The sequence below is a fragment of the Myiozetetes cayanensis genome, unplaced genomic scaffold, assembly GCF_022539395.1.
Source record: "Myiozetetes cayanensis isolate MyiCay16 unplaced genomic scaffold, myiCay2020 scf31, whole genome shotgun sequence".
Lineage (NCBI taxonomy): Eukaryota > Metazoa > Chordata > Aves > Passeriformes > Tyrannidae > Myiozetetes > Myiozetetes cayanensis.
Window position 1 is genome coordinate 5,692,449 of NW_026087533.1, and position 19,303 is coordinate 5,711,751.

General features: G+C 46.7%; 1 protein-coding gene across 1 annotated transcript; it reads right to left on the reverse strand.

Annotated features, from left to right (window-relative positions):
* Window positions 1-10,077: 10,077 nt before the first annotated feature.
* Window positions 10,078-19,003, reverse strand: PSMB2 (proteasome 20S subunit beta 2). The gene is made up of 6 exons (XM_050326454.1): window positions 18,872-19,003; window positions 17,833-17,955; window positions 17,336-17,406; window positions 12,861-13,023; window positions 11,193-11,242; window positions 10,078-10,317 (listed from the first exon to the last, which is right to left on the reverse strand). Exons 1-6 carry the CDS (start codon window positions 18,960-18,962, stop codon window positions 10,210-10,212), a joined length of 606 nt encoding a protein of 201 aa, XP_050182411.1. The 5' UTR covers window positions 18,963-19,003; the 3' UTR covers window positions 10,078-10,209.
* Window positions 19,004-19,303: the final 300 nt, after the last annotated feature.

The window sequence follows — 19,303 nt, forward strand, 5'->3', positions numbered from 1 at the left end:
CCTCCCCCCGGGGGGAGCTCCTCCCGGGCACCCGCGATGGCACCGGGAGGGCTGGGGAGAGACGACCCAGTGCACTGCTTTCTGAACTGCTGCGTCTGAACGTGGGAGGAAACTCGTAAAGCAAACAGAGAAAAGAAAAGAAAGAAAAAAAAAAGGAGAAGATTTAAAGAATTTCAGAAGAAAACAGCTCTAATGGACGTAGTGAGATTGAGGGAGGCCAGGCTGTGATGGCTTTGGAGGTTTGCCTTTTTTTTTTTTTTTTAAATTGTGGATGCAGGAAGCCAAGTCATGTGCAATTTGAATTTTGGTGTTTGTTTTTTTTTTTAAAACCCGTAGTGAAATCCTGAAGTGCTCCAGGAATTTCCTTCAACCGAGAAACTGAGAGAGCAAAAAAGCCTCGTCAGTGCAAGACCCAGAGCAGGAGCAGCCAAGGGCAGGGGGATGGAGCGCTGGCTGCACCTGGATTTATCCACTGGTTTTGAGGCAAACACACAGAAACCTTCCCCCTTCCCCACCTACAGCCCATTCCTAACGCCAGGCCAAGGAAAATTGCCAGAAGAACCGCTTTGGATTTAAAGCAGGTTCAGACTCCGTTTACAGCTTCAAACTGAGACTCACTGTGGATTTTCCCGTGGGCTGAGGAGCCCCAAGCCACGGCACGAGGGAGGAACAACCACCCACGGCCGGGTGCCAAGGAGAGCCCTCCCGAGCGCTGCCCTCACGGCTGGGGATAAGGCAGGTGAAGTTAAACCCGGGACTAATTAAACCTCCACGACCTGCAGACGACAGCACACAAGTTTCTAAAAGAAATAATAATAATAATTAATAAAGCACAAGGAGCAGAACTTGAACCAGGCCAAACTGAACTGTTCTAAATCTGTATATATTTATTTATGTGTAATTAAAATCTGAAAGTTTTAAAATGTCCAGTGCAAGTTATTTATATCAAACTGAGTTGGGTTTTTGTTTTGCCTTTTTTTGTTTGTTTGTTTGTTTTGGGTTGGTTTTTCGTTTTGTTTTGCTTTTTTTTAAAGATGAAAATCTTCTGATTTTCTGCCATTAGAAATGGGAATGAAGTTTTGGATCCACCAAACTGTAGCATGGACAAGTTAGGCTGTGATGATGATAACTCTAAAAGTTCTGCAGGATTTTGTACTTGCTGTTGTTTCTCTTAATGCTGCAATAGATGTACAACACCCACACCACAATGTCATTCTCATTCTCTTAATAAACCTCTTTTTATTTGAAGAAAGCACCTCCATCGTCTTTGTGAGAAGGATCCTCGGCCTCTGTGGCTGCATCTTGACGTAGATCCTAGAGAATAGTTATATAGGAATTATATAGATTGAAGAAAGAATCGCCCAGTTTCATGGCTGGGTTTTGCCTGACACCCCAGACAGAGCTCAGGGAGTGACAGAGCTGGTGTTCGTGTCCCAGAGTCCCCAGCCCTGGTGCCGAGCCAGCCGGCGCCGCTGGAGATGAGCAGTGAGATGATGTGCCTGCTGATGCTTCAGAACTACTCAGGGTAGTCAAATCTAAACCTGTCTGTGAAGACCTGCAGAAGGACCTCATGGTATCAGTGATAAATTAGAAGATAAAGGAACCCCACTAATCTCCAGGCAATGAAGCTGCTGTTCCAGCCACCTCGTACTCTCAGAGCTCAGAAAGAAACCCGACGGGAATGGTTAAAGAAAGGAGTGACAGAGCAGAGAACAGACCATGGCAGCAGTGTGTGCCCAGTGCCACTCTGTCCTGAATGCCACGTGCAGATCTGGCCAGCCCAGCTGGTGAATCCAGGGGGATCTCAGGTGGGCACAGCAGGCCCAAGGTTAGAGCTGCAGGAGGAAGCAGGTGAGCAGTGTAGGACAGAGGTGTGGAAAACTCACACAGGGAAAGATGACACCACAACGAGAGGCAGGACACCTGTGGAATGGTCAGGAAGCAGGTCTGAACAAGGGAGCCTTACCTGCCTTGGGTAAGAAGCTGCAGCTTTTCAGGGAAGCAGATGTAAAAATGGCTTGTGACACAGTGGAAGAGGGTGATTTTAGGGAGTCTTCCCTACACAGCCAGGGCTCCTCATAGCCAGAGGCTGGACAGCTGGAATGGGACTGAACCAGGGCAGCACTCCCTGCACTGGACCCTTCTCAGAGTGGTACCTGTTGGGTTTCTCTGGAGATGCACACCAGGCTGATGATAACAGAGGAAAACCCCAAACTGTCCCAGCAGGGCCCACGGGAGGTTTGAAACAAACCTCCTTCCTTTCAGAAAAGTGTGAAAGGAAACATTTCATGTCCTAATATAATTTGTGGGGATGGCTCAGCATCAGAAACTTGCATTTAAATATTCCCTTCAAAGCTTAGGGAGGCATTTAAATTGGGAATTGGACTGGTATGAGGTTTGTGAAAGCAAAGACCTAAATGACGGGCTCTGCAGGTCTGGTTTTGCTCTGGACCTTCCCAAAGGAAGAGCCAAGGAACAGGGAGGAGCCAGGGAGCAGAATGGAAAAACTACAGACACATCAGAGGCTTGTTTACACTTCAAAGCCAGTTTGGATAATTCAGGGTGTGAGCCAAAAGCACAAAAAAAATATTCCTATTTAAAACTATTCCAAAGTAGGAGCGCCCTGTTCTGCATCAGCATAATCCACATTTAAATGGATTACGATAAAGGGGAGTAAGGTGCTTTTGTGCTACAATACAGGTTTCCCTACATGGGGCTATTTAGGATAACTATCCTGAAATAATTCCATTTGCAGACATCCTCTGGTGCTCAGTATCAGAGCCGAGCAAGCGACGCCCCGACACAGGATGAAAGTGTTTGTGTGCACACTGTAATACCCAGGCGTGAAATATCATTTCCTAATTTCATCACATTATGCAAACCTGGCTTGGTTGGGGCACTTTGAATATCAAGGAATTCTTAGACACGGCAGCGATGAGCAACACGGAGAATCAGGGTCTGTCTCCGGTAATTACACACCACATCCCTGGGGTGGAAAATACCTCCCTCCTTGTGCTCCTCCTTGGGTACCTGCGAGTTCTGGAATGTTTTATGAGGAACAGGCTGGTGCCTGGCAGGCCAGGGTGCCTCCAATGACCTGGGAGTGGGAGGAGGTTGGAGGATTTGGATTCACTTGTTGATTCCACCACAGACGATCAAGACCAGCAGCGGACACGTCACGTAGGATCAACTTTCTAAAAGCGTTGAGACTTCCCAAAATTGTGGACACTTCATTCCTGCAGACTCACAAAGACACCCCAGAAGAGTCAGGGGTTGTGCCAGGCCAATTCTTGCCCCTGCTGGAGTTCCCTCCCAGCTCACTGTCAAACGAGGCCGTTCCCTGACGTGTCCTCTGCCCTTCCATCCTAACAGAAAAGAAGGAATTTTACACAATTCTGGGCTCAACCCTGGTATAATTCCCACACTGATCACAAATCTTGTCGTGGGAAAATACGTGGGATCGTGTCAAAGAGTAAAAATAGATCCAAGCTCATGGTTTCTACGCCTGTTATAGAACACGCTGGAATTTCAATCCTAAAGGGAAATTGAAACAAAAAAAGATCTTTTTTGAATTAATTCTGAATGAATGACAAATCCAGAGAAACCACATGCCAAGCCCTGGAAAAAAAAAAAAAACCAAAGAACATTAACAAAACCTCCTCATTCTCTGGGAGTCAGTTGTCCCAAGGGCAAACCGAGGGGAACAAGGAGCTGGGACTGTGCTGCATCATTAACGCCAGGGAGCAGAGGCTGTGCTGGAATTCCACATGGCTTTGGACACACTAAATAATTACCTCCAAGCAGGCACCTTAAAAGCAGCGGGGTAATAACAGCTCTTGGTGTGAAACAAGCCAATAACCAGAGTTTGCTGACCTGTAGTTAATGCATTCCTTCATAGAGGAGAGTCCACGAAATCCCCAGCTTTGCATGCAGAGTCCAAGGAGCCACATGGTCTGTGAGCAAGGGAAGTTTTTCCTGTTAGTGCAACCCAATCAAAACACCAAAACTGGAAACGTTTTCAAATGAGGCAGCAAAATAAATGTTATTTGTGAGGGTGACACAATGATCCCAAGATTATTGGTTTAGACCCTGTGTTCCCCAGCACCATAACTACAAAAAAACCCCTCAAATTCATTTCAAAAGAGTGTTTCAAAGATGGGATCTATAAGTTTATTATTTCCAATGATAAAAAGTTCTCTCCTTTAAGAATCCCTGCTCCACTTTGCTGCCTGCTGGTTCCAGGTGGAAGCAAAGGGAGAAAGGCATTCCAACAGGGATGCAGGACACATGGGATGCAGGAGCTACTGGGGAGGAGGAGGCTGGTGGAAAGGCCAGTTTGCTCAGTCTGGACCATGAAAACAGCCTTTCTTACACCCTCTTGGTAATGTGCTGCTGTTTTGCCTCTTAAATGGATCCTGGCACCACAAGGAATTGCTTCAGCCCAGGCCTCCCACTCCTGACCCATTTTCATTTCATTTCCTCTCCCCAGCCCTGTCATATGGCAGCAGCACATTATATATTATATATTATATGTTATGGCTTTTGGAGTTTCCTGCTAATTTGGTCATCACAGGGAGCCTCCAGGAGCACTCAGTAATCACCACACGGGATCAGAGCAGTCCTGTAGCACAGATAACTCTGGCTTGGCCCTGTTCAGGCTCTCTTTGTGAGGAAGGCAGGGTTTGGCACAGCTTTCCAGGGCCAAAACGGGCACAGGCACATCCACAGCCCCACAAAGGCCAGGGAGCCCCTCACCCTCTGGGCAGCGGGGAAACCCTACAGAGCATCTTTCAGAACATTTGGCACACAGACCACTCAGAGAATCTACACTACAGGTCTTACCTGGCAAAGTAGAGAACTCAAATGAAGTGGTAAAAAAAATTAAGGAGCATTCCTGTTTTAAAGTATTCTTAAAAAAAAAGTTGTCAGTGCCTTTGAACCTGCTCAGCCAAGGAGTAATTCAGCAAATCCTGCAAGGAAACATAGCTCAATTCAGCTCAGGTTGGGGCAAAATGTTTTCTATTAATTCCTGTCTTAGTAGGCTTTTTTTTCACAGCTTTTGAACATAAAGAACCTTTTGCTTCAGCTCTCTGCAAATTTTGGAGCCAATATGGAAACCAAAACCAAAACCGTGTGGTTTCACAGCTCCTAAACACATCAGCAGGGGTTAACCTCGAATCCAGGAGGCAGAGCTCACACAACCAGCTTTCCCCTGGCTCAGCCCAGCACCACCAACACGGAGGGAAACACCACCAAGATGTGCCCCAGCAAAGCCCCAGCGTGATGCTCTGGGCAGGTTTCTCGTGTGCTTTGAGAGAACACTGTAAGAAATTAAATTAAAACCCCCTTTTGATTGGTTTTGTCTTGAAGGTGCTCTCTCAGAGCTACGTGAGTTTAAAACTTAAAAAAAAAAGAGAGAGAGAAACAGGTTTGAACCTTATCACTTTAAAGCAGAGAAAATAAGGAATAAGTAAACCCTGGAAATCCTTTTATATCCCGAACTCAGCCTTGCCCAGTAACAGACTTGTTTTAAAGATCCAAGAAAACTGCTGTTCAAAAAAAGAAAGAAAAACCACAAAAGGAGTTGACAGCTTTGGAAATGTTTTCCCAATTCCCATGTCAGAGTCTGGTTATGCACTTGAAACTTTCTGATTCCCACATAATCCAACTGGGGACATTTTAATTACACAGCATTTTCTGCTCAGCCCAGGCCCATAATGACACCCTCAGCACACTGCAGACCTGTTGGGAAGGAGCAAATGAATGTTATAATATCCCACATTCCACACCAGCCACTGAAGACTTTTCCTGATTTTTTTTTCCTTGAGCAGATTTTTTGGAAGCAGGAGTTTTTCCTCCCCAGCACAGCTGCTGCTAAAGCCCTGTGAGCATCCTCCCTTGGAGCAGTAAATGTCCAGAGCTGCTTTGCAAGGGAGAATTGTATTATCCTAAAAAAATGGGAGATTTACTTTGCCTCCCTGCGCGTCAGTGCGTGATGAACGAGGGGAGGATGGAATCCAGCTGCTCTTTCTGGTTGTTTTGGTGAGTCCCAGGCTATCCTCCCTCCTGAAAACTCCTGGATAATTAACCTGTTTCATGGCACAACTGTCCAACGCTTGTGAAAAATCAAATGTGTGTCTTGCAAGGGAAGAAACAAAGCTGGTACATCCACCTGCCACTGCCAGCCCAGGCACTGACCCTCCCTCACCACACCGAGCTCTGTGACCACCAGATGAGCTCCGAGGAGGAGGCCAAACCAGTTTGGGAGGAGGTGGCAGAGTGCAGGATCAGTGCCCTCTGCTGAATGCACAGGCTGGGGAGACACACACGAGTTCCCCAAAAAACAAAAGCTCGGGGAGCAGGGAATGGCATCTCCTGCATTCCCAGAGCAACACTGCAGGTTGTCCCGCCTTGTGGTGCTGCCTTAGAGTTGATTTATAGATCAAAAGTGATACTACACTTGCTGGTATCCAGATCTACTCACATTTCAGTTTTCTCTCTGTAGATTTGATCAGAAGAATTTAATGTTTTCACAAGTTTTGCTTGGCTTTACTATTTAACACAAGGAAAAAGCCCATCCTGGCAGTTCTGAAGCAGATCCTCTTGGACACCCTCTCCCTGTTCCCCAACAGCAAAGGGCTTTCTCCCTGCCTTCCTTCCACAGCTGTCTCGAGTTAGACTTACATGAATCAGCTTATTGGATAACGACCTAATTGCACATTAGCACAGAAACAAAACACTTAAACTGTCACTTTACATTTTCAAGACAACTAACTTATTTTTTAACGTTGTCCTCAGCCAGCCAGGAGAACACAGAGATCCAAATCAATACAGTCAAGGGCATGGAAAACAGACAAATTGTGTATTTTAATTCCACCATTTCCATTTTGCTGCTTTTTTTTTTTTTTAATCTGTTAAAACAACTGATGTCTGTTTAGTTTGATCAGTGAAAATTTCCTGCACTAAATTACTGTTGATGGCTGATAACAAGACATGGAAACTCTGTAAGGTCAAACCTTTAAAGAATTAAAAATGGCTTGAAGGATAAACTTTTCACAGGTAGGATAAATTCATTTTTCCTTAAATACATACAGAGGAAGTGCTTCACAGGTAGCAAAGTCAGGTTTTCCTTCCTCAAATGCCAACTTCTTTCATACAAAAGGAATATTTCTGTCCCTGCTTCAGATGGGAAAATGGACTCAACCAAATCCTATGAGCATAATTCCTAATGTCAGCCCTGGCATGGGCTGATGCCTCTTGCAGGAGCTGTCAAAACTAGAGACAAGAGCAAAGGAAAGCACATCCTTGGGAGAGTTCAACCTGATCTCTCCCCCCTGCTCCCACGCCTTGACTCCAAAACGTGACAGTTCCATTTGGTGGCAAAGCTTCTGCCAGGCAGATGAGCACTGAACACTCCCCTGGGTCCGAGTTCCTTCTGGCAGGAAGGTCAGCCCCAAAACACAGATTTTCTTCAGGGAAAGGTGGAATTAACACCGAGAAAAAGCCCTGTGAGTGCTGCACCTACACTCACATTCTTCCTTCAGCAAAGCACTCCCAACCCAACAGTGGCCTAAGGCACAAAAGCTCTGTAAACTGATCCTGGAGCGGGCTCCGAGCTCTGGAGAGATGAGCTGGTGATGATCTGCTCCTCAGGAAAACACCACCCTTAAACAGGAAACCTAACAGGAGAAAAAGGGCCTTGTTAACTCTTTGGGCCCTGAGGCCTTGGGAGCAGAACATATGGTCAGAATTACCAGCCAAGGCGAGGCAGAGCAGCTCACTGGGACCACAGTGCCCCAGGACCACGGCACCTTGGTCTGCAACCTTCATTTTTTATAATATGAACCACAAAAATTAGGACAAAGCAGGATTTTCTTGCGGTGCTCAGTTCTTTCAGAGATCTCTTATGAAAGAGAGGCCTGTCATGATAAATTCAGATGCATTTCAAATGGAAAGGTGAATTCTTTCCAAGGGACTCCTGGATTCTAGGCAAAATATGACTTTGAAAAGCTTTAGGGTTAAACTTGAAGCAGGTTAAGTTTTCTTCTCTTTTAGTAACATAAGATACTGATTTTTCAACCAGATTCTAAATATTATTGTCAAAAAACTGGCTTCTGAATTTAAACATCAGCACTGTAGACCTTTTAAAAATAAGTTATGCAGCAAATCATCACACTTTTCCTTAAAAAGTGTAAATTCTCAGAAAGTCCTCAAAAAATCTGCTTTGTTAGAGTCCAGTCTCATTGTGGGCCAGTTCTTTTGTTCCTGGTTTGGAATCAAGGGCTGCATTTATTCATTCCTCGAGGTTGCTGCTCCATTGGCTTCGGATGCAACCCCTTGGATCTTCCCCTCCGTGGGGGATTCAGATCCTGGGCCGTGCCCTCGGGCTAAACATATGTTCCATTCCAACCTGAATCCAAGCAGGGCAGAATCGTTTTATGTTTATTAATCACCTGCATGCAAATAGGTGCCAATAAAAACTGCAGGCAGATTCTCTGCCGGGCTCACACCACCCAAGAGCTCCACACCCCGGGTTGGGGTCGGAAGCCACCAATTCCTCCAATAAGGAGGCACCGCCGCTTTGATATGCAGTGACAAAAATATCACATCAGCTCAGCCCCTCTGCAGTGACGAGCCTGAAAGGAGACAAGAAACCTGCAAAAACATTCAACATCAGTGGGAAAATAAATTAGAGAGGCTGCATTAGGCTAAACAAGCACATTAATGCAACACGAAGGGGTGAGATTTCAGTCGCTGAATGACAAGGCTCAGACTCTGCTCGTGTTCAGCGTGACCTGCCAGGAGGAAATCATCAGGCTGGGGACTGCTGGGTGTAAAAGTCTAAAAGGTTTTTAAAAGTAAATTTTAGCAAAATGTACTTTATCTCAGATACAAATTTCAGAGCAGCCATTACGGCAAAACCAGAGGATAATTAAACTCTTTCTGGGAAGAATTAAACTACAAAGCCTGATAGGACTTCAGGGGAGAATCAGATTTATGTAAGAGGCAGGGTGAGTTAAGGCACTGGAGCTGCAAATTTCTTCTGTGACATTAAGCAAGTCTCAGTCTCATCCAGTTCTCATCTATTCCACAGGGCAGGAACGTTTGGAGGCAAACCCAAAAATCTTTGACAAATAAAGAGTTGGGTCTGTCCCCATATCCAGCTGAGGACCTGGCTGTTGTGCCACGACACAGTCCTGCACACATCCATCCTTCTATTTCCAAGAGCCTTTTTTCCAGGCTTACTCAAACATACAATAAGCACCCAGGGCACTTTTAATGCCAATTCAAGTAGGGAGAGAGTCACACCAAAAACTCACCTCAGAAGAATCACTTCTGGGCAGACCACAAGTATCAGCCACATGATAATTATCCGAGGCTGTTCCATGAATGGGGGTTTCGTAGGGAAGCAGCATCTAGAGTATCTAGACCAGGGATTAGTCTCATGGAAACAAAGCTTTAACTTACTCAGAGTAATTCAAATATTTATGAAAAGTGTTGCAGTTTAATTTCTCATCAAACTGCTTTCATGGACTTCTAAATGTATAGACAAAACAATTTATAAAAATCACTTGATACATCAGTTTCTATTTAAAATATTATTTAAATTCTATTTAAAGTAGTTATGAACCCACTGTGCCAGCAGAAACTCTTTCCCAGCAACCATGGCCAGGAGAGTTAAAAGTGCATTTTAAACTCCACTCTGTGTGAAAATCTAATTTAAGTCAAAGAAAATTATATCCAAAGCAAATCAAGCCTTTGAAAACCTGATTATTGTTTTGTAAAGTAAACAGTGGTAACATCTTTGGAAAAATAAAGTCGATGTGGTGTATGATGGGCATGGAACACTTGTGTGGGGTTTGCTGAGCTTTACTGATGAGAGGAGATGACAGCACAGTGTCATGGAGAAAAGACAGTCTTCCCACACAGGAGATTTGGGGAGCAGTAAAATCTCAGAAGAGGAAAGATAAATCACCTGAATGTGCCCCCACGAACAGCAAATCAAGTTTCACCTTCACTGTGGAACAATCTACTTAAATCCTCTCAGGAAGGATCAGCGGAATAAAAAGATAAAACTGGCTGTATAAATGTCAATCTTTATTTGATCTCCCACTGCAGTACATGACTCGTGTGTTTCAAATGAATACAAAAAAACACAAACCCCAAAGTGAACAAAACAAGAAGAGTGCTGCAGAAAGACCTCAGGGGTTAGGAGTCCAGCTTGGTAAGGGGCACATTGTCCACGTCATGGATGCCGTCCTTGTCGATGAACCGCGCGTTGAAGGAGGGCAGGTTGAGGATGAAGCGTTTCTGGAGCTGTTCAGCAAAGACAGAGAGACAGAAAGAGATGAGATTCACTCAAAGCTTAAATAAAAGAAGAGAATACAATTTAAGAGGCATGCTGTTGCACCACAAAATTTCCATCCTGCTCCTAGTGACCTGAAACGTTAGGAACCAGGGTGGGCTTTTTCACGGCTCAGGAATGAATCAGTGTGAGTTTGTCCTCCACGTCAGACAAGCCCAGGCTGGAGATGCAAAACACACAGGCCTTACATGTTAACACTTAAGCAGGAAGACTAAACTGGGCCACAATTTTGGGCACAAAGCGCATGTATCACAAAGATACTTCAAGCAGGACCTCTCTAGAGCATTTCTTCCTGATGTTTCCCCAGAGTTACGTTTGATTCAGTCTCTTAAGACAAGGATCAAGACTATTTTCCTACAACAAAAGCCTTGGTGCCTGAAATACCTGGAGTCTTGTTTACACTAATATTGGTCATGAACTTTAAGGCCAAGGCTTTACCTCAGGTATCATTTCAGAGGCTGGAAAAGAACTAGTACATACTTCTAGAGTGCTTAAGTGTAACACAAGGATGCTGCAGGATGGTCAGAAGAACCACCAGAGGAAAAGGTCTGTATCAATATTATGCTAAGCACGGAAGAAGCAGAAGTAAAGAAAAGCAATTAAGCTCCAAGTTTAGGTTCTGGAGGACATGAACCGTGCAAAGGCAACACAAGTGCCCACAAATCCCTTCCCTCAGTAGCTCCTCCACATCTGGCCAATGTGCATTTATTACCCTTCTGGCAAAGGCAGAGAAAAACGTGACAAGGGGAACAGGAAAGTCTCAGCGAGTGAATGCAAACAAACATCCCTTTCTCAGGATCACCAGGGCCTGATTTTGGCAACTCACCTCCATTAGGCATTTTTTCAAGAGCTCCATGGCTTCCTCACGTGTGATACCTGAACGGGAAAACATCCACAGATTGATTCCATTAGAGGCCATCTCTCTCTCTCCCTGCAGCAACTTTATTAAATTTAAACAACTTTTCAGCTGAGCACCAAAACCTCTCCTTCCCAGCTCCCAGCAAACACTTTCCAGATGTCCCGAGGACGGCCTGCACCGCGGCGCTCCCGCCGCAACGAGCCATTGAGAATCGATTTGTTACAGCAACGGGAAGCATGACGGAATTCTGCCTCCCATGGCCAGGGCCCGGGCTCTGCCTCCCTGTCCTCCAGCTTATTCCAGCCCTAAATCAGCTCCAGCTGCCCCAGCCGGCTGCCAGGCGGGGGCAGGAGGTGGGGATGGGTTTAGCACAGCGTTCCTGCCGGGGCTGAGCTCAGAGGTGGGGAAGGCACGTGTGGGATGCTCCTGCTACTCAAACACTGCGGGCTAAAATCCAGCACTCCACAGGGATGACAAGCCATGGCCATGCACTGCAGGTCTTTATTTTGCTCCGTTCCATGAGGAATGGTGCAAATGGAACAACAGAACTTCTAAGGGACACGACTGGAAAACAACCGAGGTCTGTGGAGCTCTCAAAATTTGTTTCTACACTTTGTTCTAGATCTGCATTCACTGTTCAGGCAGAAATTCCATTTGAATAAAACTATCAGTTTACAGCTACATTTCTTGCAGGAGGTGGATGAAAGGATTTCTAATCTCAGAGCAGAGATATTAACTTAAATTTAGCACACAGGAGTGAAGTTGTTTTGTAGGCAAAGCCAAAGATGTCAGATTAACAATATTCCAAGCTTTGCAAATTTCCTCATCTGTACAGCGGGGATGGGGCCATGTTCATTCCTTGGCAGTGGGTTATGATTCTAAAATTAAAACTTCAGACAGGTACAAACACGTGCAACAATTATGATGAGCAGCTGCCACGTGCACAGAGCTGTAAATCAGTCCAAAAATCTCTCTGTTGTCCAGAGGAGCTGCCCCACCCCTGGAAGTGTCCAAGGCCAAGTTGGATGGGGCTTGGAGCAACCTGGGCTGGTGGAAGGTGTCTCTGCCCATGGCAGGGAGTGGAACAACATGAGCTTTAAGGTCCCTTCCAACCCAAACCATTTCATATTCCATGATTAATCACCACCACTTCAGAGTGCTGGAGACAATCTCACTAGGCTTATCTTTTCACTTGAATGTTTTTAATATATCACACACAAAGCCAATCCAAGATATGGAGCAATAGGATCTGCCCTCTGCAGATTGATAATCTGGGAAATGCACATGTCAAAGCCAACAGACAAGCAGGAAGACAAAGTTACCACACTGTTGTTCATTAAAAGCAGACTACCAGCAACTAATAGTCCAGGAAAGTCTACTCATGTTTTGGAATAAACTTAAACTTCCTTCACTTCAGTCTAAGTTGCAATCAGGAAAAAAACTCAGGAGTTGACCACTTTCACACTATCATTCCAGCAGGCAACACCTGAAGCTCCCTTTATCTAACAAAAAGTCAAGTTCCAATCTGCAGCACCACAGCAATCACACCTGATTTGGCCAGTGTCAGTCTCACTGATCAATAAACTGAGACCTAAACTGAAACAGGAGAATTTTCCTGGCCCAGACTCCACTTACTTGGCTTGTAGTAGCGGTCGAGGATGCTGAGGGTGAGGAATGCTCCGTACCCATGTGCTGCGAAGGGAGCCTTGGCCAGGGCTGCCAGGTAGTCCATGTAGTACAGGGCAGGGCCCTCGTGGTCGTCATAGCCAGCCAGCAGAAGGTTCACGTGGTAAGGGGTCTGCAAACACAAAGCACGGTTACATCAGAGCACTGACACCCAAACCCTGGGGTCCTTTGGATCCCAGCTCCCCGTGGCACCGGGAGAACAGCACCACTGCTGTCACAGCTCCACGCCAGGAGACGCTGCACCAGCCCTGCCTGCAGCACACTGCGGGTCTCAACCTAAAAACCATCAGGTCTGCTGGTACCCCAGACTGCACGAGCAAACAAAACCATAAAACTCCGATTCTCCTGAAGACCGGCGTGTTTGGGGTTTTTTTTAACAGCTTTCACAGCACACTCAAACTTGAATGCGGTTTTCACACCAGATTCTTTCATCTCAGCATAGAACACGAAGCATTTTACTGTCGACACGTGAGCACAACACGAACATTTTGCAGTTTCTAAGCACTCTTTGTTCCTTTAACCTGCTCTTTGCTCTTTCCCCAGCCCCTCCTGGTGACCACAGCCCGTTTCAGTGCTCATAAAAGCTCTCACACAGTGCAGACAGTTACACACAGGGTCCTGTTCACTGGTAATTTGATTTTTTATTGCATGTACCAAGTTTAATCTTTGGCAGTTTCCTCCATGTTCTGGGTTTAGTGTTCCACCATCGTGAGTAAATCAAACATCCCTTCTTCTCCCACATCTCCTTCCAAGATCTGTACTTTGTAAGACCATGAAACACACGTGCACTGTATTATTTTTAAATGTAGGCTCAGAAAAAAATTTGGGAATTGTGTGTATTTTTAAAAGCAGCTTTTATATAGTTCCAGTATTTTCATATCTACATAATGTTTCTCATTAAATTAATTGTACTAACAGGATATCTCTAAACTGCTGGAAAGCCTGGATCAACAAAGCAACAAAATAAGAAAAAAATGATGATGCAACCAACAGATTAAAAAAGCAAACAGAATTTTACCCTAAAGCCAAAACATTAACTGTATCACAGGAAAAAGTTCATTTTGATACCAAGTACAGTGAATTTCCATGCAAGAAAAGAATAAATCACAGGACACTGTATTTTTACTTTCAGACAGTAAGAAAGAATAAAGCAGGCTTCAGTTCTATATCAAACATCACTGTAAATGGTGTGATTTAATCTTCAAAGCATCCAGGAATATTTGGAAAGAAGTTACCGTGCAGCTGTATTCGTTTAATTAGGCTGCATTTCATCATTTATTTATTCTGAAACATCACACAAGTTGATATTTAAGAGCCATGACACAAGATCACTCAAATTATTGTGTGACTTGGAATTACCAACATTGGCATATGCGAGATACTCAACCATAAATAAATGGTGTTATACACACTTAAACCCATCTGTAAACTGATTTTCAGTTGTAAGTTCTCCTGCTAATGGTCTCTCAGACTTCTTAAAACTCAAATGTAAATAATGATCCCCCATGCCTTATTACTGAAGAAAGGCAGGATTTAAACATCAGAAAATCTACTTAATCTATTTATTCCTTCCACGATTATAAATGAAATTTGCAGCATAACACCCTGATGCTGGCACTGGAATTTCCTGTACATCCCATTCCTTTAGTCCATCCTTCCTTGGCTTCTGTGACTCAATCCAGGCCAACAGTTCTAAACTCTTGACAAGACTGGTGTGGTTAAAGGGCCACCAAATGAGTGCTGGCTGACACTCCAGAACGTGCCTTCTTTGTCCCAAACTCCCCTTCCTGCAGAGACACATTCCCCAGCCCTTGGCTTTGCACTTGACTGCTGTTTGATTTAAAATAACGACAGCAATTAGGAAAGGTGTGAAATTCTTCAGAATTTACAGCTGAAGAGCAGAGTTGTGCTAAACAACCCGGCCCCAGCTCGGGAGGGGGGTGACACAGCCCTGTGACATCTGGCGGAAGCCAAAGTCACAGCGAGGGGGGAAAGGTGGGAGCGAGGAAGTTTCCTGCCAAGTGTGGACACAGGGAGAGGAGCTGACAGGCTGCCTTTGGACTCCAGCCAGACCCTGTCACCTATAATTAACCAGCATCACCACCAGACACTGAACTTCACCACCTTGGGAGGGACAGGGGGGTGTTCTCTCCCACTCCCACACACAGCCTCAGCAGTGAGTTATTTGTGCTAAACCCAGCACACTGTTAGCCAGGTAACAGCAGAATCATGGAATGGTTTGGGTTGGAAGGGACTTCATCTGATCCAGCTCTCCTTCAGCTTAAGGCCATTCCCCCTTGTCCTGTCACCACACACTACAGCATCACTCACCTCCAACAAGACTCTAATGCCTGAGAAAGTCCTGCTGCAGTTTAACCTTTCCCCTAACACACCTTCTGGCCTCTGTAACAGCTCCACGTGGTGAGTGCCAATACAGCAAGAAACTACATTTTCCCCACCAAACTTTCTACTTCTCAACTATTTCCCTGCTCGTAACAGGAGGCACTGTCATATTTCACCTTCAAATTTTTTTATTTTTAATTTTTTTTTCATCCACATGATGACACCAGCAGCCTCCAGGAATCCCACATGCAATTTAAACAGACATTGAGCACCTAGTGTTAATCCCTCTGGTATCCCACACAGGATGACGGAAACGTAACAAAGTTCACAGGAAAAAAAGCCTAATTCTGATGGCAAGGCTTGTATTATCAAATTCTAAACCCCACAAACAAGTCATTAAGTGCTGTGGTTGGAGAGAAAGGGTTCTCCCTGCAGTGTGGGGAGCAGTGTAGTGTGACAGCAGTGTCAGAGAGCGCCGTGCCCCGGGGCGTTGCCATCTGCACCAGAGCAGCGTTTTGTCTCCGGTAAATAAACACATCTGCCTCTGCCAGTGTCCTCCCCACTGTGCTGCCCATCTGGAGCAGGTGAGCTGGAAGACAGGCGTGGGCTCAGGAAGGAGGGGAGCCACAGGGAGGATCAGGCCTCAAGGGATGAGGCACAGAGGGAGACAATGGTGCCACATCAATCCCGATGGGCAAGTCCACCAAAACGCCAGTTAAAGGTACTTGGAATCACATGTAAGAAATAGCTGCCTCTGCTTAAGTGGGGCAGGACACTCAGTCTGATCCCTGCAGGTCAGCTGTCCCTGAGATGAGCTACCAGCACCAGGCAGCCCCCAGGGCCAGGCCCCAAGCAGCAGCATTGCTGCTTCCCACCAGCCTCAGAAACTGCACAGAGGGGCACAAAACACACACAGACCTTCCTAATCCCACCTGAACGCAAGCCAAAGCCAACAGCACCACTGCCAACCATCAGCACCAGCCACGGAGCTGGCTGAAGCCATTTAAACCAGGCGAGTCGTGCGGAATCACATCTGAGCTGGAAGGGACCCACCGGGAAAAGCTGTGACCTGCAGCTGTGATCCACGTCAGAAGGGAGAACAATGACCTCTGGCTGCTCCTGGGATGAGTTCTCGGAGAACTCTCACTCCACACAGGTATAGTTCTCAACAGTACAGCTCTGAGGTTAATACTGGTCTTTATTTGCTACCATAAAACCTCACTTCAGGCCTGGGCAGTGCCCTGTTGGAATGCAACACAATTCATCCCACGCTCTACCCCTGACAGAGTTGATCAACTTCATTCTCAACACCCTCTTTCTTCCTGTTTTCTCTCACATGGCACGTTTTAACGTTCTTCTCAATGAAATGCTTCCTGACCTTGGATTGTTAGAAGTCCATTTGCCCCTTCACAACATCTTTTCACACTTTGAAAAAAATCACCGCGGGAAACATCAGTTTAATTGCAGTTCAGTAACTCGAACACACGGCTCCAACTTGGGTCTGATATTTACTGAAAGCTTCATGTTGCTGTTTACAAAAGGCGCTTGTTTTGCTAAGTACATCAAACAGCTTTGCTCTACAAAATCACTTTCCAAGAAGATTAAACGGATTCGGTGCATTTGCATGAAAACCCCCAATCTTATCAAGGGGTTTAATTCACTTCAAGTCTGCAGTGAGTGACAAAGTGTTTATTGGGCCCAAGGCTGGAATTTTAAGTCTATAGCTGTATCAGTTATTGATAAGTGATGTGATAAGTTTTTTAAATAAGAAAATAAAGTTATATTTTACTAAGACATCCTTTCAGCAACGTGAATTCACAGGATCCCTGAGGTTGGAAAAGCCCTCCCAGCCCATGGATCCCCCTGTGCCCCATCCCCACCTTGTCCCTCAGCCCAGAGCACTGAGTGCCACGGCCAGGCCTGCCTGGGACACCTCCAGGGCTGGGCACTCCAAACCTCCCTGGGCAGCCCCTGCTCAATTCCCCACCACAGACAGCAGCTCCCACCTGTCTCAGACTCCATGCCCTGAGGATGGACATGTCCCCTGTGGGCTGTGCCCAGGCCCCTCAGCCCCCACTCACCCTGCTCCGCAGATAATCCGCCAGGTTCCGCCGGGTGAAGTTTGCAGCTGCCGTGGGAGACAGTTCATAACCTGGGGAGAAACGCCAGCACTTATGGCACAGCAGCACAAACCCACGCTCAGGGGTCACCCCCGCCTCCCCACCCCTGTCTGAAATACAGAGATGTTCCTCAGCAAGGAAATGTCGTGCCCTGTGCCCAATTCCTGCTTTTCCTCAAAGCTACAAGCACAAAAAGGACCCTCCAAATTTGGGGAGCTCCTGTCTGTATAGACCATGCCAATATACATGGCTTCAAAAAGTGGAAATATTAAGGACATGTAGCTTGAATTGTGTCCAGTATATCAGAAGAGGTGGTAACAGTTGGCATGCAGTGGACCCATTAAGAGAATAATAGGTTTCTTAGTAGAATATTTGTGTAAATGTATTTCCACGAAAATTCACCTGGAAACCACCCCAGCTCTGCTCCCAGCCTCCAGTACCCGCCCTGCTTCACTCACCATTTCTCATTTTGTAGAGCTGAACGTTTTTCTGGATGTATTCTGCAAACTGCACCGTGTCTCCAGCCTCCCCCACACACAGCAGTAAGATCTTTTCACTCATCTTAAACATTTTGTCATGGTCTAGGCAGAGAGAAACAACACTGAGAGCTGTGGTCAGAGGAGTAAATTATTTTGCCAATATCCTGACACACCGGGACTCTCGAGAAGCAAGAAAGAGACTTGGATAGGTGCACCACGACCTGGAACACCACCAAAAACGTCTTCCTGAGCAAATGCTGACATTCAGCTTCTCACAGCTGGTGGCACAGGGAAGAGTTTCTTCCTAATCTCTAATCTAACCCTGCCCTTTGTCATTGTGAACCCACTGCCCCTTGTCCTGTCACTCCAGGCCCTTGGAAAAAGTCTCTCTCCATCTTTCTCTTCTTCCTCTTCTCCAGGCTGAAACTCATTTACTAATTAAAGCAATTACCAGCAAACACCAATATTCTAAATAATTATGTGAAATCTACGGGGTTATGCCCCTAACCCTCCCCTCCAAGGGCAAACTAAGTCCTATATCCTATGTATATTTTCATCAGTGAAAAAAAGGCTGTTCGGCAAGACAACGCTTAGCTGGGCAGGGAGGTTAAGCTGAGAACCCAACACAGTGTTTATTATATATAATAATATAGGACAATTTATATATAATAATAATATATATATATAAAACATAGTTGTACTGGTTGAGGATTGGAAGCCTCACAAGCGGCCCTTTGAGCCCCGGGCTCAGGATTGGGAACTTCAGAGAGGCCCTTCGGAACCGCGGGCTGAACCAGAGGCCGCCTGGCACCTCCAGCACCGACCAAACCCCGCCTGGAGCCCCCGGCACTGCTTCCCCGCACCTTCACCCCTGCAAAACCCTCCCCCGGGGCCCAGCGCGGCCTGGGAGCGCCCCAGCCAGGGCCGGGGACACCGCACCGGGACAGCCCCGGGCGCGGGGAGGAGGGGGGGGAAGGAAAGCCGGGCCGGAGGTGCAGCCCCCCCCGGCGGGTCTCACCGTGTTTCATCTGCACGATGCTGGAGGCGGCCACGGTGTCGGCGGCCACCAGGACGAAGTCGGGGCCGCGGATGCCGATCAGGTACTCCATGGCCGTGACACAGCGCGGGCCCGCCGCCCGCGCGCGCCGATGGCGTCACCGCGCCGGCCACGCCCCTCAGAGCGGGGAGGGAGCGGCGGGAGCGGCCCCGGTGCGGGCACCGCGGGGAGGGAGCGGGGTTATGGTGGGGATGCAGCGGGGATACAGCGGGGATACAGCGACCGTGTGGGCTGGGAAACACCGCACGGGCCGGCGGGCACGCCTGTGACACACCCACACCCTGTCCCCCCGCCCAGAGCGCTGAGTGCCACGGCCAGGCCTGCCTGGGACACCTCCAGGGCTGGGCACTCCAAACCTCCCTGGGCAGCCCCTGCCAATGTCTGACCACCCTT